General features: G+C 33.1%; 1 protein-coding gene across 1 annotated transcript; it reads left to right on the top strand.

Moving 5' to 3' along the window:
• Positions 1–517: 517 nt before the first annotated feature.
• On the top strand, positions 518–6,226 carry LOC109013326 (epoxide hydrolase A-like). The gene is made up of 5 exons (XM_018995365.2): positions 518–719; positions 815–1,029; positions 4,055–4,225; positions 4,314–4,549; positions 5,795–6,226. The coding sequence occupies exons 1-5, from the start codon at positions 647–649 to the stop codon at positions 6,039–6,041; spliced, it is 942 nt and encodes a 313-aa protein (XP_018850910.2). The 5' UTR covers positions 518–646; the 3' UTR covers positions 6,042–6,226.
• The last annotated feature ends 11,727 nt before the right edge of the window (positions 6,227–17,953 follow it).

A 17,953-nucleotide genomic window follows, 5' to 3' on the forward strand; every position in this document is an offset into this window, starting at 1 on the left:
TTGTCTCATCAATTATTGTTGTTTCTTAAGATCCTCTATGTTATTCATTAATATTTCTAATTCAAGTTTTAGATTATAATCTAGGCATTTTAACTCATAAATCGCAAAAATCAATATTATAAGCATAATAATTATTTATCATAAAATATTTAATTCAAAATTAAACAGCAATTAAAATAATAATATAAAAGGTAAAATAATAAAATATAATAATATAATATACCAAAAGCGTATATTTCAGATAATAAATAGATAAATAGATAATATAACCGACCATATATATAAGAAAGTAAATAATATAGAAAAGAAATATGAAATAAATTTATTCACTAAAAATATAATATTTACAAAGAGACTAATTCTCAACAAAAATAATATATAATTTTTTATTTTTATTATTTTATCTTAATATTAAAATATATATAAATAAAATAATAAAAATAATAAATTACGTGTTAATTTGATGAAAACGCGTGGCGTAAAACTTTTTCATAAGATATATAGGGGCGCTGCAGCTGTGAGACGTAAGCAGTTGCAGTACTCCCTGACCTTATTAGAGAAAAAGATTCCCAAGAGAAGAAAAAGATCACAGTACAGTTATTTAAGTCAGTTCATTCACCCATCATCTCTCATCCCGTAAGAAGAAATGGAAAAGATCCAGCACAGCCAGGTACAAGTAAGAGGATTAAAGCTTCATGTAGCCCAGATTAATGCTACCGGTACGACCCATATGCTTATTATTTTGTTTTCGATTCATCTAATTTAGTTTTATAGTTTCTATGATCGATAATCATGAATGGGTTTTGGTATATAGGGGAAAAGGTAGTGGTGTTCTTGCATGGGTTCCCAGAAATATGGTATACATGGAGGCACCAGATGATTGCCGCTGCAAATGCTGGGTACCGAGCAATAGCCATAGATTTCAGGGGCTATGGACTGTCTGAGCAGCCTCCTGAGCCGGAGAAAGCCACTTTCAAAGACCTTGTTGATGATGTTCTTGGCCTCCTTGATTCTTTGGGAATCGATAAGGTAATAATCTGCCATTAATAATGAATTAATATATACAGGGATTAAATCCCATCCACACAAATCTTCAAAAACAACAACAATCCCAGTTCTCCCAAACTACTTTAGTTTCTTCAAGTTTGAACCATTCCTGAAATCGAAAGCTGCACAGATGATCAAAAACGTATCATATTAACAGTATATGAATAGGTAACTGATAATTTACCCATATTTTTAATCCTTAAAATTAATATGTTCATTTTTACGATGATATCTCTTTTAGTAATAAATAAATTTAAAAATGTGGAAATCAGACACTCTTTTTAATAAAAGATCGATGAAACCGACCATTAAAAATTGAATTTTTTTATTACATATTTGTAACCTTGTTAGTGAGTTTTTTCCTGTCTAATTAGAATAAAATTCTACTTTTACTATTTATTTCTATATCTCATATTTATAATTTTTTTTATTAAATATAAGATATATGAATATTTTTTTAAAAATATTTTTTATAAAAGGTAGAATATAAAATAATAAATAGGAACGAATGAAAAAAGTTTTTAATAGAATTTATAATAGAATAATATTAGAGAAAAAAATCATTATAACAATATATATTTTACATTTATTACAGGATTGTTTTTAATTAATTGTGCTTAACACTCATTTAAAAAAATATATAATTTAAATAATATCATTAAAATGAATATTTTTAATAATAATTTTTATTTATATTTATTTTTTATAATATATCTGACAGCTAGTTAACTGTAGGGCTCTATTTATCACGTCACTAACACGATGTGTTGGTTTATATTTATCGTACATTACCAATTTTCATAAGAATAGTGATAAGTTTATTACCTATTTACTACCCATCTATTATTTAGTGTTTTTATTTTTTTATTATTTTATTTTAAGTATTTTTTAACATCTTTAATCAGAAAAAAATTAAAAAAATATATAAATTTACTATTTATCATTTCTTTAACTATTAAATAAAATAAAAAATTATAAAAAAAATCAAATACAAAAAAAATTAATAAATAAATAATAAATAAATAGTAAAAGGGTAGAAATCTATCATTTTCATTTTCATAAGTCGGTACAAACCACGTCACTAACACGATGTGTTGGTTTCATTTTGTCAAATATCGTACATTACCATTTAATGCGCACACACCTGTGAACCTCTGAAGTCCATATTGCTGGTGAGATGTGACTGACAATTTGTCCCAACTTAAAAATGATAACGATGGAATTATTATTTTTTTATTATTTATATTATATTTATTTTTTAATAATTTTTTTAAATAAGTTTTTAAAATTTTTAATTATTAAAAAAAATTAAAAATATATATAATTTTATTAATAATTACTTCTTTAATTATTAAATAAAATTACAAATTAAAAAATATTAAATATTAAAAAAAATAATAAATAAGAAGTAAGAAAGAAGATTAAAATCTTTACTGCTAGACTTCAGAGTCCCCTCGTGTTAGGATAGTTTTGATAAATATTAATAAAATAGTATTATAAACAGTAATAAAATGTTTAAATCAAGATCTTTTATTAAATTTTGAAAACAAATAAAAAAAAAATTGAATAAAAATATTATATAATTAAAAAATTATTTAAATATTATTATTATTTTTAAAATTTAAAAAATTGTATTGATTTTTATATTTTATTTTAAAATTTATAAAAATTATAATAATTAGATAAAAAAAAATTAAAATTTTAAAATTAAAAAATATTTTATATTTGAATAATCTTTCGTAAAGACATTTTAAAAAATTTTGAAACTTTTCCATCTAATCTCATTATTCAAACGTACAAAGCTATTTGTTACTCCGTTCATCCTTTAACCTACCTCCACCAGAAACTCTCGCCGGAGGGGACCAAGGGGAGGGAGGAGGTAAACTCCTAAGCCCTCCCTCTCCTCCTTCTCAGCAGCTACAAAGCTAGCTTTTTCAATTAGTTTCTCAGGTTTGTTTATGGTTTCCTTTTTTTAAATGTTTGATCCGTTGCTTTCTGGCCTTCGGACCACCAAATGCGCCCCTCCACTATGCTTGGCAGCTGCCAAACGACCTTCGCGTGAACCACATGCGCCTCTCAGGCCATGCGACTTTTTGACGTGGCGGCACATTTTCCTGCCTCCTACCACCACACATGCAGCACAACTGGATTCCCACTGTCGAATCCTGGTCCTTTTGCCTAGTATCTGCTGGCACGTGTAGCTTAGGCGCCGACTCTGCCTAGGATTCCTCCCAAATGCTATCAACGATCTGGAAATTCCGATTCTAGCTATCTAACTATGTTTCAACTTTTCCTAATCGAAATTCTAGAGGAAAATGATACGAAGATCTTCGTCAACGACTCTGGAATCAACGAATGCAATGCCTCATTCGCGGATGCCTCTTTTGCGGACGCAAATTACAACTACATTCGACAATTCGACCAGTTGGATTTTAGCAATCCCCTCCTTGACTTGGCCAAAAAAACAAGCGCCCTGGTCTAATTTATTGGTCTCATTGTCTGTTTTATAGATATTTTTTTATTATATACACATCAATTTCAATAATAAAAAAAAGTTTTTACCAAGGTCATCTGCTCTCATCTCTTGTTTTCTCCCGTTTAATTTCAATGCGAGTTTCTTGGAAGAAAAAAAAAAAAAGGATAAGACTTAGGCTTCGTTTGGTTAGTCAACTACTCTCAACTCAACTCAACTCATCATTACAACTTTTTCAAATTCCAATACAAAATATAATAAACAATTCAATTTTTTCAAATTTTAAAATAATAATAATATTAAAAAATAATATTTTAACAATATTTTATCATCTCAACTCAACTCAACTCAACTCAACTCAACATCCAAACACAACCTTAAGAGACAGATTGATAATATCGACTTTGACAGGATTTTATCACCTAAGAAACTTTTTCTCTATTGTTAGCTGTATTGCATTTCCGTGCATGAAATGTGGACCTTGGAAATGTAACTTGCAACGTGTATCTCCGCAACTTTGTGTTTTCGTGGCAGGCTTTTATTGTTGGGAAGGACTTCGGAGCTATGCCGGCATACCTAGTGGCAGCTGTCCACCCAGAAAGGGTGACAGGCGTCATAACACTTGGTGTTCCTTTCATATTACCTGGTACTTCCGCCGTCCAAAATCATCTCCTTCCTGAAGGCTTCTATATAACGAGGTGGCAGGTATATGTAATAGCTTAGACATAAACATGGAATTGTCTCCAAGTGAACTCTAGTTAATCTCATGAATGCTGTGATATTATGTCACCAGGAGCCAGGGAGGGCAGAAGCGGATTTTGGCCGTTTTGATGTGAAGACAGTGATAAGGAACATCTACCTTCTCTTCTCCGGAAGTGAGGTTCCAGTAGCAGCAGAGGGTCAAGAAATCATGGACTTGTATGACCCATCTACTCCTCTGCCACCATGGTTCTCCGAGGAAGATCTCTCAGTCTATGCATCCTTATATGAGAAATCTGGATTCCGTTTTGCATTGCGGGTTCCTTACAGGTAAAGAAAAGTTCCCCCACGGTTAAGGCTTTGTTTGTTTATATTAAATAAGAATGAAAGGAAACCAAAGAAATTTAAAAAAAAAAAAAAATGCTGGAAATGGCTTAAATTCATCTTCTTACTTTTTTATTTTTATTTTTATTTTGAGAAATGAGCATTATTTTCAACCTTCATATGACTGAACTCTTGAGTCTTGACTAACTTCCTTATATTTCTCTTTTAAGTACATATATAAGAGTGTTGATACATAAATACCTAAATGTTAAGCCGAAAATTACAGAAAAGAGTGACTTCTTTCCTTTACAAAATAAAAGAGTAATTCAAAGATACCACAAAATAAAAAACAAACAATCTATTGATTTTAATGAAATAGGCATCTGCTCGTGATGTATGGGGCCAAAGTGCCAAAAAGCTCCAAAAGTCAAGTTTCCAGAATCATACTTTCAAAGGTATAGTAGATGGTCTTTTTGGTTTTCTAGATGAAGAAGAAATGCTTGAGTTTGCCGTTACATCATGGAAGATTTTGAAGAGAAGAAATGAGTTTATGTTCAAGGATACTTTCTTTCATCCTAATGCCATTGTCCAGCAATCAAAACAGTTATTAGAGGACCTCAAACAGATTCGAAAAACCAACAAGAAGGCTTCCACTGGATTGGTTTCACATAGATCTTGGGAGGCTCCACCAAGAGGTAAGTTCAAGTTGAACTGGGATGCAGCTTAGACAAGATTCAGTGTAAGGTGGGGTTAGGTGCTGTCATTCGTGATTAGGAAGGGAAGGTGCTGGCTTCATTGAGAATGAAGAGGGATTTATTCCCTGACCCTCTACTGGCTGAAGCATATGCAGCTCTACAGGCCACTATTTTTTGCAAAAATCTGGGATACAAGGATATAATCTTGGAAGGAGACTCACTGCAAGTGATACAAGGTCTCAATTCATCTACTGAGAGAGATTCTTACCCAGGACAGCTTATTTCAGACACTAGATTGACATTGGAATCTTTTAGCTCATGGTCTGTGAAGCATACTTTACGAGCTAATAACATAGTTGCTCATGCCTTAAGAAGAAATGCTTTAGGCATCAGTGACTCTTATCATTGTACTGGAGGAAATCCCTCAGTGTTTTCAATCTCTGTAATAGAGCTCCATTTAATAAAGATTTTAACTTTTCATCAAAACAAAAACATAGGCATCTCCCAAAACTGACATTCAGACGTATTTGACTTGTTATTCCTTGATTTGGTGCAGGAGTTTAACAGTGGACTGCGGCATAACTGACCCAAAAGTCAAAGCTCCATCACTGCTAATTATGGGTGAGAAGGACTATGTTTTGAAATTTCCAGGAATGGAGGATTATATAAGGAGTGGAGCCGTTAAACAGATTGTACCTGATTTAGAAATCAAATTCATGCCAGAAGGGAGCCATTTTGTCCATGAACAGCTTCCAAAGCAGGTGAATGAGCTCATCATCACCTTCCTCGACAAACATATATAGTGTCTGATGAGGATACTGTTACTACTACCTGGAAATTAGAGTGCATCCTTAGGAATAAGCACTGAAACCCTGTTTCGCGTGAGTTTGTCATCAAGATGTGCTTACTTGAATCTTGAAAATGGTTCTAAAACTATATATATATATATATTATATGAACTATTATATATGAACTTGGATTTCCTGCATTTTGGTGTCAATTTGGGTTAGATGTTTATAAACTCGTGGCTAATGGATGGAAATAATTCAACCAAGTTATCCAACTGTTGATTACTGGTTGTGAGAGTTTGAAGAGTAGTGTTTGATAAAGGGGTGGGACTACAACCACCGAGAATTACCGAGGAATTCTCCCGACGCGTATTTTCTTTCTTTCTTTTCTTTTTTTCATGTATTTTTTTAATCATTTTAAACATTTTTAAAAAAGTCACAATATCAGTAAAAAATACTATAATGGATTTTTTTTTTTTTTCCGGCCCGATCCGGAACCCGGATAACCGGGTCCCGGGTACGGGTTTCAGCCCGGGACATACCCGGGCCGATACCCGCTTGATTAAAACCGGTTTCATCCGGCCCGGGCACCGGATTTTAAATCCGGAACCCGGATTTAAACCCGATAAAGTGTTTATAGTCTATAATTACTAAATAAAAAAAATACTATCAGGACCCATTATTGAAATTCCTATCTTTTTCCTTGATAAAGTGTTTGTTCTGCCTTACCGTAAATGAGGTTGAGGCTATATATGTATTGGACAATGAATAGGGTTATTACTCTACTACTATCCATTTATTACTCTTTTTATATTTTAATTTTTTTTTATATTTTAATTTTTTTAATTTTTTTGTTTTATTTAATGATTAAGAAAGTGTGTATTAGTATAATTATATATTTTTTTTAATTTTTTCTTAATGATTAAGGATGTTAAAAAAAAAAAAAAATTTGAAATGCACTTAAGTAGTAGATGGGTAGTATAGGATAGCAACCCTATCACTACCCATATGTATTTATAATAAGTTCCATTACAAGAATAATAATTTGAATACAAGATCATGAAGGATATGTTACAAATTAAATGAATTTAAGGTGAGGATTGGCACCATTGTAGTTAGATGCGCCGCCACGACCCTACTTTTGTTTTTTTTGGATTTTCCAGGACATTGGTTTTTACGACCAGCCGAGTTGAAGCATACGGTGATTCTGGAAGGAAAAGCACAAATATGAAATTATTTTATATATATATAAAAAATAGACTTCATTCATTCATAAAAACGAAGTTACATCTTTGACCTGATATATATAAGAAAATTTTTAAATTATAAGTGAACTATTTACGGTTGGGGCTACACCAGTACACAAAACTTTTATGATTGGTATGGTCTTAACTTCTATAACTCTCTACAGACAAACCATCTAAGAGACCGTATTCTGCCTAAAGCAGAGATTTCAAACCCCACCTCCAGAGGAGGAGAGGACTTTCACTCTATGGACAAAATGTCCAAGAGACTATTTCTTTTTTATTTTTAACTAAATAAAGGAAATAACAATAAAGATAAAGATAGATGTGAAAATGACGGATTATAAATGTAGATCTGAATTTTCAACTTGAAGGAAAGCAAAATACAAGAAACAAAGAGACTGTGGTGGCGCATGAAGGACACGCGCCATGCTAGGAGTGTGGCAGCCAGTCGAGTCTGAAGAAATCGAGGTCCCTGGTCCCAAAAACGCCGCACATGGTAGCAGTAGAAGCTTCCTGGTGTGATGGCGTGTGGATCTCACGAGCTACTATGACCCGCGCGTATGACTCGCGCTGCTCCATTCAACGAAAGCCTTCGGCCATTCGAAGGATTCGCATTTCGCCATACTTTGGACGGAAAAACAAATAAAAATTTGAAGAATAAAGAGCTACAAAATTTCTGAGACGGGAGGAAGGAGGGAGGAGCCGAAGTTCCACCACCCCCCCCCCCTCGGTTGGGTTTTTGCTGGGGCGGCTCTTTGGAGAGAAAAGGGAGAGAGAGCTTTCAGCTAGGGTTTTTCTCCATCTCCCAACATCTTTAGTACATGACAAACAAACCGCTCTCTAAAATCATATCTGCCCATTATCATAGCATGTCTAAACCAAATACGAGACAAAGAAGAAATTATCACAAAATATTGACAGCGGCTTCTCAACCATGAAATAAAATTTTGCAATCATATAGCATGACATGTACCCTCATAACAAATCACATACCCTACGGGCCTACCTCCATAGTTGAAGAAGTTATAAGTGTTTGTTTAACACTTTTCCACGAAATAGCTCTTCCTGTCATCATAAAAATGTATCTAAACATGGATCTTCTATCATCTAGACACTCTGCATAACCGGCATCGGAATACCCAACAACATCAAGAATATCGGATTAACAATACATTAGCATATAATCTTTAGTACACTGCAAATACCTCAATACTTTCTTTGTAGCTTTCTAGTGACTCAAACCTGAGTTGCCTAGGTTTGAGTTAGTCTATATCTTTTTTTGATGCCTAGGTTTGGATTTTATGATTATATGTAACCCCTAGGCATCTAGTTGTAACCATAGTATTCATCCGTCATAAATTAGGGTTATTAATAAAATTAAGGTATCATCTTCTTCCTTTTAAAAAAAAAACTGAGTTGCTCGGGTATCTCCCAAGAACACCCACAACATAAGCAATATCCAGTCTTGTACCTACCTGAGCATACATCAAACTACCAACAATTGATGCATATGAAACTACTTGGATATGAATTATCTCATCATCATTCTGAGGACATTGAGGCTACTAAGTGTATCACTTTTCACAATAGGTACTTTTCCAGAAAAGCGGGATTGCATATTAAACATATGCAAAACACAATCAATGTAGGTTTTTTGAGATAATACAAGAACACTATTATATCATGAAAAATCTATATGCCTAATATATATATAGGATGCCTAACCAAGATCTTTCGTATCAAAATGAGAAGACAACATATACTTAGTCTCAAGAAAAAGCTCAATATCATTAGCTACAAGTAATATATCAACCATGTAAAGCATAAGAAATATATATTTGCTCCCAATAACCTTCAGATATATGCATTGATCAACCACATTTTTCCTTAAAACTACAATAGGTAACAATCTCATCAAACTTCAAGCATAATTGCCTTGACGCCTGTTTAAACCCATAAATTGACGTCTTTAGTTTGCACACCCTATTTTCATTATTATTCATCAGAAAGCTATCTAGTTGCTTCATATACACTTTTTTAAACAAATGTCCATTAAGAAAAGTCATTTTGACATCTATTTGATGTAGCTACAAGTCAAATTGAGCTACAAAGTGCCATGATTATCCAAAAGAAAACTTTGATAAACATTGGTGAGAACGTGCAGTATAGTCAATGCCCTCGTTATGGCTAAAGTCTTTAGCAACGAGTCTAGTCTTGTACTTCTCTACTTGACCTCTAAAATCATGTTTAGTCTTGAAGATCCATTTGCAATCTATTGGTTTGCAACTATTCGATAACTCAACCAAATCCCATAAATCATTCTGACACATAGACCTCATCTCATCATGCATCACTTCTATCTAGTGTGAAGGCCAGGACTATCAATTGCCTCTTGGCAAGTAGCTGGATCAATAAATATTCCAATAATAAACTGATGCTCTTGAAAATAAACCATATTTTCATTAGAGATTGCAAATCTACATGTCCTATGTGATCTCCTCAAATGAACATCATTAGTTTCCCCTTCAACGACATTAGGTTCATTGTCAATAATGGGTTCTTGAGTGATGGGAATGGGTTGCTCTATTGGTGAAAGTAAAATAACAAATGGCAAGGTAACAAGCCTCAGGACAACAACATGCTCCTCCTTGAATGTAATCTCTTGTGGCATCAAATAATATCATCCTAAAAGTAAATAGCTCGATCCAACTCAATTATTCTAGAAGGAAAATACAACTTGGAGCCTTTTGAGCCAATATAATAGCCCACAAAATACCTAGTAGTGGTTTTACGATCAAGTTTCTTCAGCTGTGGATTTACGATCTAACTTCTGCCTTACAACCCCAAATATGAAAATGACACAAATTAGGTTTCTTTCCATTCCATAACTCATAAGGAGTTTTAGGGACTGAGTTGTTGGATACTTGGTTCAAAATGTATGCTACAGTTTTCAAAGCCTTTCCCTGCAAGAACTCGGGTAAGGACGAGTGACTAAGTATACTTCATGCCATATCCATCAAAGTACGATTTTTTCTTTCTGTAATCCTGTTTTGCTCAGGAATGGCAGGCATAGTATATTGGGCCCTTAATCCCACATGCTTGAAGGAACCTTGCAAATGGTCCTGCATTTTGCCCAATTTTATCATATCTCTATAATACTCGCAACTTCTATCATATCTCATAGCTCTAATACGTTTGTTTTTCTAAAGCACGACAGTAGCCTTCAAAGCTTTAAAAGCTCCCAATGATTCAAACTTTTCATGAACGAGCTTAAAGTGACCATAACGAAAATGATCATCAATAAAGGTGATTGAAGTACTTATAATTCTCCAAAGGTAGCAGGAGTAATGAGACCACATATGTCAGTGTATATCAAATCGAGAATATTATCTCTTCTACTAATCTTTTATCTTCTCATTTTAGTAGTTAGCTATCCTTAAATACAATCAACACAAATGTCAAAATCAAAAAAATCTACATTAAAATGTAACAAGGACACCATATTTGACCAACCTTTCTATCCTAGGTTTGGAAATGTGACCTAATCGTTTGTGTCATTGCATGGAAGATGCTTTATCAACTCTACTCCATTTGGAGCCAATTGTAGAATTTACAGTAGATATACTAGAAGAACAATGAGTCAAGATGGGTATAAATTCAATTTTATATATATCATCATGCATAACACCACAGCCAACCACAACAGAATCATAATGTATAGTAACCTCTCTGTATGCAAATACAAAAGTGTAATCACATTGGTCCAAAAGAAAAGGAAATTATCATAATGGAAGATACAAAAGTAATTTCTTTTCAGTCCAAAATTTTCCCAGAGGCAAAAAGGAATGTGATTGTTCTAATGTATTCAATTTTAATCTTCACACCATTTTTCATATTTACCATCAACTCCCTATCACTCAGCTTTCTTATGCATCTTAATTCCTGCAAAGAACTTATGATGTGAATTGTTGCACCAGTAGCAAACAAACAAGTATCAGAGGCACTATCAATCATATTAGCCTTAAAGCACAGTAGTGTCATATGTATACCTTTCTTATCTAACAAAGCTATAAATTTCTTGCAATTTGCATTTTTGTGTCCAAACATGTCCCAAAAGATTTTTCTTTGAAATCTTCCATCTTTGGATTAGAAGAAGTATCCAAACTAGCTTGTCGAGTGGGCTTTCCACTTCTTTTCACCTTATATATCTTTGCTTTTAGAAAATTTTTTCTTGAAATTTCTAGAGTCTTGAGTTACAACAAATGCAACCTAAGACCTCCCCCTTTTTTTATTGTCTCTTCCTCTTGAGAGACCATAGTAGTCATCTCACTCAAGCTCTATTCATCTCTTTGAGCATTGTATGTGGTCTTGAGAGCATCAAACTGAGATGACAAAGATTCAATCACTTGCCACACTAAAAAACTATCTGTCAACTCAACTTTCATTTCTCTCAGCTTGTTAGAGAAATGAGTAAGCTTCATAATGTGCTCACGAATGCCATTAATGTAATCTAAAGTCATGGTAGTAAGCAACTTCATGAGGGCTCCCTTATGTCCTTTGTCAAATCTTGTGAAATTCTTTCCAAGAGCATTGAGAAAATCTTTGGCATTATCAGTTTGGCAAATGCTCCCTTGAATAGAATTATCGATGGTGTGCCTCATTATCATAAGACAATTTTTGTTCGAGTGCTCCCAATGCTCATTCTGAGTTTTCTACACAATAGATTCATTAGTAGGCTTAGTGGATATCTCAACCCTTAAGGCCAAACTTAGATTCATAATTGTCAAGCTAATAATGAGAGACTTATGCCAATCCTTATAATTAGCCCTCGATAGTGTTTTGATGGCAGATAGTTAAAGAGACATTTGAGGACATCACAAAGGAAAATAATTATGCATGTAAAAATGTAATCTAAATTAGCTCCATTCCTCAAAATAATAAAACATTATCTTAAATTGATGCTAGTGTCCCAATACATTTAATCATCCACCTATGTCTTTGTCTCTCTCTCAATCTTTTAACTCTCTCACCTAGTCACGCCGTCACCGAGTTCATTTTCTCTCCATCTCACCTTGTAAGTATCTCGAAGCCCTAAGTTCTTTGAAATTTCAAATCCTATTATTTTATATTTTCAATGGATGATGGGGTTGTGTTTTGGATGTTGTGGAGTTGAATTGTCTTATTAGCTTAGATTTCGGTGTTTGATTTGGTGGAAGCATTAGTGTTTTAATCTGAGACCCCAATCTAGCTTGGGGATTCAATTTTGAAACCCCAAACTTGATTGAGGTTTCAAAATTGAAACCCTATAATATTTTGGGGTTTCAAGATTGAGACCCCATTCTAGTTTGCGGTCAAAACTTGATTACGTTTTCAAATTTAGATCCCAAACTAGATTGTGTAATTTTTGAATGATTTTAATTTTTGTGTGATTTTTGCATCATGTCAAGTATTTCAATATTTGTCGAAGACATGAATAGTGGTGATTGCGTATCAAGTCTGAACACTAGCACAAGTGCTACCTCAGTTATATCAACAGTTACCCTTTCACCTACCCCTACACTTACACCCATGAGTCCACCAAAGAAAAAACTCGCTTCCATCGTGTAGGAACATTTTATCAAGTTAGACGGTGGTAACCCAAATGACCCTCAAATAAAATATAATCATTGTGGTATTGTTTATAGAACTATAAACGACAAGGTACGTCCCAGTTGAAAAATTATTTAGAAGAATAGTGCAAGAAGAGTCATATAAAGCATTCAGAACTTGGAACAAATCAGTCTAGATTGGAGGGTGGACTTAAGAAGATGACAGATAGGAGTAATGGGGGCAATACATTGAAGGGATTTGTCAAATTTGATCCGGAGAAGTATATGAGGAGTTTAGCTTGTATGATCATAACAAACGAACTACCATTTCGGTTTGTGGAGGGTAAAAGGTTCCAAGCCCTACTCTAAGGACTTGAAACATAGGTTTAACATTCATTCTAGCCACATGATAGTGAAGATAGTGATTGGAGGTTACACAAAAAGATTCTCAAGTCTTGTTTAATCGCCAATAAAAATGTGACACCGTTGGGAAAGCAGTAGAGTTAGGAATATATAATTGGATTTGCAGCAGGTGGTGACAATAACAATTGACAATGTCTCGTCTAACGACACCACACTTGAGTATCTAAAAAATAGGGTTGGAGAGGAAAATATATCTATATTGCGTGATGAGTTTTTGTATGTTCAATATTGTGCACATCTCCTCAATTTTATTGTGACTGACAATTTGAAAGATATTCATGAGTTGGCTGCAAGAGTAAGAAAATGTTGTTGAATATAAAAAGATGTTCACCTTTTATAAATTTAGCTAGTCACTTTTTAACAACATCAAATAACAGACTCTCCAAATCTATCAATATTCTATTAAAATATTGATTTTCACCTTTACATTTATTTTACTTTTAATTATAATTTGAATAATTATTCGTTATTAAAAAATTACACATTAATTTTCTAACATTCATATTATTTCAACGGATAAAATTTTCTAATGGTCTTTTTTTTACAACAGTCATATTTTTTCAACTGATATATTTTTTCAACGGTCATATTTTCCCAACTATCATATCTCTAAAATGGATATATTTTTCTCAACCTTATTTTCTTCCAACTGCTATATGTTTTTGTATTTCGATTTTCTTCTTTCCCAAACTATTTCTTGGACTACACTAGCCAAGTTGTACATCATGAAAAACAACCTAGGTTGGCTATTGATATGTTTAATCAAATGATTGAGTCAGGGGTTGAGATGGATTTAGTGTCATTCGCAACTGCAGTTGGTGCCTGTGGCATATTACAATCGGTGCAACAAGGCAGGATTTGGCCAACAACTTGGAATTTTTTATGCCAAAATAATATTTGGCCAGCAACTTAGACTAGCCAAATTTGGCCAGTGAAAATGATGAAAGTTAAAAATGTTGTAGCTTTGTTGAGTCTACTGTAGTGAGTTTGTATGCAACTTGGTTAATTTTGGTCAAAATATAGCTTTGCTAAGTCCACTACTAGTGCTCTAAACACTTGGAACTTCTAGGTTATTCATTCTAATTGGAGTCAGCCTTGTCATCTTTTTAGTTTATAAAATGAATTGTTTGAAAGGTGCTTTTGAAAGAGTGGAATTTTTTCACTTGTGGTAATATTTTTCTAAATCTCACTTCTTCAAGAACAATATCAAAGTTGTTGAAATCACTCTTCAAGAATCAAATCTTGACTCTGATTTGATTTCTCTTCAAAATCTAGAAAAATGTATAATGACAAGCTTCTCCAATGAGAGATTTTTTTTTTTCAAACAAAAATCTTGAAACCGCTAGTTATTGGAGGGCAATAGAAACACTAAGGCCCTATTTGGTTTTCACAGACCATCTTATCTCAACATCCAAACACCATTCAAATACAAACATTTTTCAATTTCAAATTTTTAAATTTTTAACTTTTATATCTAATTATTATCTAATCATTACAATTTTTTTAAATCCAGAACAAAAATAATATTAAAAAGTTTATTTTAATAATATTTTAATTTTATAATATTTTTATTCAAAATTTTCTCTCTTCTTTCCTAAAATCCCATAAAATATATTAACTCAAACCATTTTACTATTAGTCACAAACTGTCTCAATACTATTCATATATTTATCATCTCATCTCATCTGTGTAACCAAACTAGACCTAAGCTTTTTTCAGCAGATGAGTGTTCACAAAAGACTCCCCGATGGAACATTATCTTCTGATCATAATATTATCAATGCTATAGGTGTTGATTATTTTCACAATCAATTAATAGTTGAGCATGTTCATGACGCTACTCCCTTGCTTAGTCACCTTCCCAACCTTGTATCTTATGCTGAAGATGCATTATTATTGCTTAATATTCTCTCTTGAGGAAGTTAAACATGCAATTTGGAATATCCCTATGGATTCTACCCTTGGGCCAATCTCATAAGTCTTTCTTGTTTGATAGAGTTAAATGGGTCTATCTTTCCGTGTTTTGTCTACCTTTATTTTTAGTGAGGTGTTTTCTCTTTACTTCGGAGTTGTTATTCTAAGCCTAACTTTTCTATTTATTCAAATGGCACTCATTCTGGTTATTTAATCTCTAGTAGATGCTTTGGACAAGGATCTACCTTTGTTTTTAGTGAGGTGTTTTCTCTTTACTTTGAAGTTGTTTCTAAGCCTACTTTTTCTATTTTTTTCAAATGGCACTCATGCTGGTTATTTCATCTCCAGTAGAGCCTTGAAACAAAGGTTTCCATCAGCTCATAATTGATTGTTATTTTGCACCCTATACTATCTCTCATTGTTGTAGTCCTATCACTCACATTGTTTTTGAGGATGACCTCTTGGTTTTGACCAATTGCTCGAAGAAAAGTCTTCATAATCTTATGGGCTTCACCACTTTTTATGAGAATGTCTCCAGGTAGAAAATCAATCACTCCTAAAAGTGCTTTCTCTATAACAAAATCACCCTTGTACTTTGAAGAATATTGTCAAGGTGGCCATGTGCTTCAATAAGAGTAAATTTCCTATTGTTTATCTTGGTGTCCTCTCCTATGGGTAGGCTTGAGCAAGAGTCTGAAAATCCGACTACGAATTCGATTCTGCTCCAAAAGTTTTGAGTTTTTCAGTCGGAGTCGGAGTTGGGGGTGTCACCGGATCGACTCCGATCCGATCCGATCCGACTCCAACTTTATGCTCATCTTAATTTTAAGCCTGTGATTTTCTTTACTCTGTTTTTGGGCTCTTATTATATTTACTGTTAATACCTTTTTATAATTAAATATTTACTATAAATACTAATGTCAAATGAACATTAACAAAGGCATCTTGTTGATCTTGTTCAAAGAGTTTTGTTATGCTTTTAGTAAACTTTAAATATGAAAGCCTACAAAAAAGTCTTGTTTAAGAATTGGTTAAATATGAAACTAAAACAAATTCCAAAAAAACTCAAATCTGGATCCGCCCTGACAAGTCAGATCGGAGCATACACAAGTCAAAGTTGGAATTGGAGTTCAGATTCGAACTCCAACAAAGTCGAGAGTCGGAGTCAAATTTAGGGAAATCCAACTCCAACTAAGTCGGTGTTCACCCCTACCTATGGAAAATTTAGATTGCATAGAACAAAGCAAGATATGACAACTCCCATACAAATGCTATCACTATTGTTGGCAAGATTAAGAAGTGATTAAGAGATCTCAGTCCTCTTCTAAAGCCCAAAACTATAATATCTAATGTCAATATTGCGGTGCTTGACACTCTAAGCTCACTGCTCAAACTAAAAGGCCTATCTTCATTCAGTAGATTCTGCCTCTGTTGGGTATTGTCAAGCTTAATATTGATAGCTATTAGGGTTGTAATCGATTCAAGCCAAGTCAAGCTTTTGGGTTATCGAGTCGAGCTGGACTCAAATAATTCAAGCTCGAGTTGAGAGCTTGCCGAGCCATGCCGAGCTCGAACTGATCAAACACAAACTCAAGCCGAGTTGAGTTATTTATCGATCTTTGTCTGTACTCTTTAACGAGTCCAAGCTGAGCCGAGTCAAGTTATTACTTGAGTTTTGTTTGTACTCTTTTTTATATATTTTTTATTTATTTTTGAATGAATTGAATAATTAAAAATACCAAATTACAAAACAAAATATTAAATCTAATGAAATTTCTACAACTAATATATAAACCTAATATTGAATTATAAAATTATAATATTTTTATGAATTCATTTCTTATATGGTTTCTACGTTGTAGTATATGAAACTACCAAGTCCTACATACCAACTATTATACATTTTATAAAATATCTATATAAACTTATTTCCCTTCAATATTAAATATGTATATAATGCCCTAGCTTATAGTCTTCCTACCTATGTTGTTCTAAGACATATATATAGTTAGTTGCCCATCTATTTTACAGCTCCCTAAGCATACAATTAATTCATCCATTTTCTTTAGATTGTGCAGTTATTCCTCCCATATGGTATTTTTTTTTCTTATTATTCCACAGACTTTTTGTAATCCAATTTATAAGGTCTTCTTAGCTTTTAGGAATTTGGTTTCTGGGCTTTATTTCTACAACGTAACCCTAAGTTCCCTCTGTGTAAAGTATTCTTCCACCATAAACGAAGATTATCAATAAAATTGAGGTGCCCTAGCTTCATCTTCATTCTAAAAAATATATGATCGTTTGATCAGATCGACAATGCTCCAATTAATTAATGAACGTGGAAATTGCTCAAACCACTCAACATTTGAGTCGAATTTAGCTTCAAAATCAAACCTGCTGGGCTAAATAAATTATGATCATTCCTGTATCTAGATAGGAAGATTAATTCCCTCCATCCATTAATGCACATTTTATTTGTTAATTACTCAAATATTTTTACTCTTTATCTTATGATCTGCAAGAGCACCAGCTTGATCTTCATCATCCATTACATCACACCTAAATAAAATTTAGCATAAACAAGAAAGTTTTGGATCACATTTGATGTCATCTTTTTAGATCATGATTTGCACCCAAAAGCTAGTTAGCCTGATTTTAATTTTTTTCCCTGGATTTTATCTTGGTTTGATTATTAATTAGGCCGGCCATATGATCCTTTTTGGAGTCTTCAACTAGTAATTAGAAACTTTCATC

The sequence above is a fragment of the Juglans regia genome, chromosome 1, assembly GCF_001411555.2.
Source record: "Juglans regia cultivar Chandler chromosome 1, Walnut 2.0, whole genome shotgun sequence".
Lineage (NCBI taxonomy): Eukaryota > Viridiplantae > Streptophyta > Magnoliopsida > Fagales > Juglandaceae > Juglans > Juglans regia.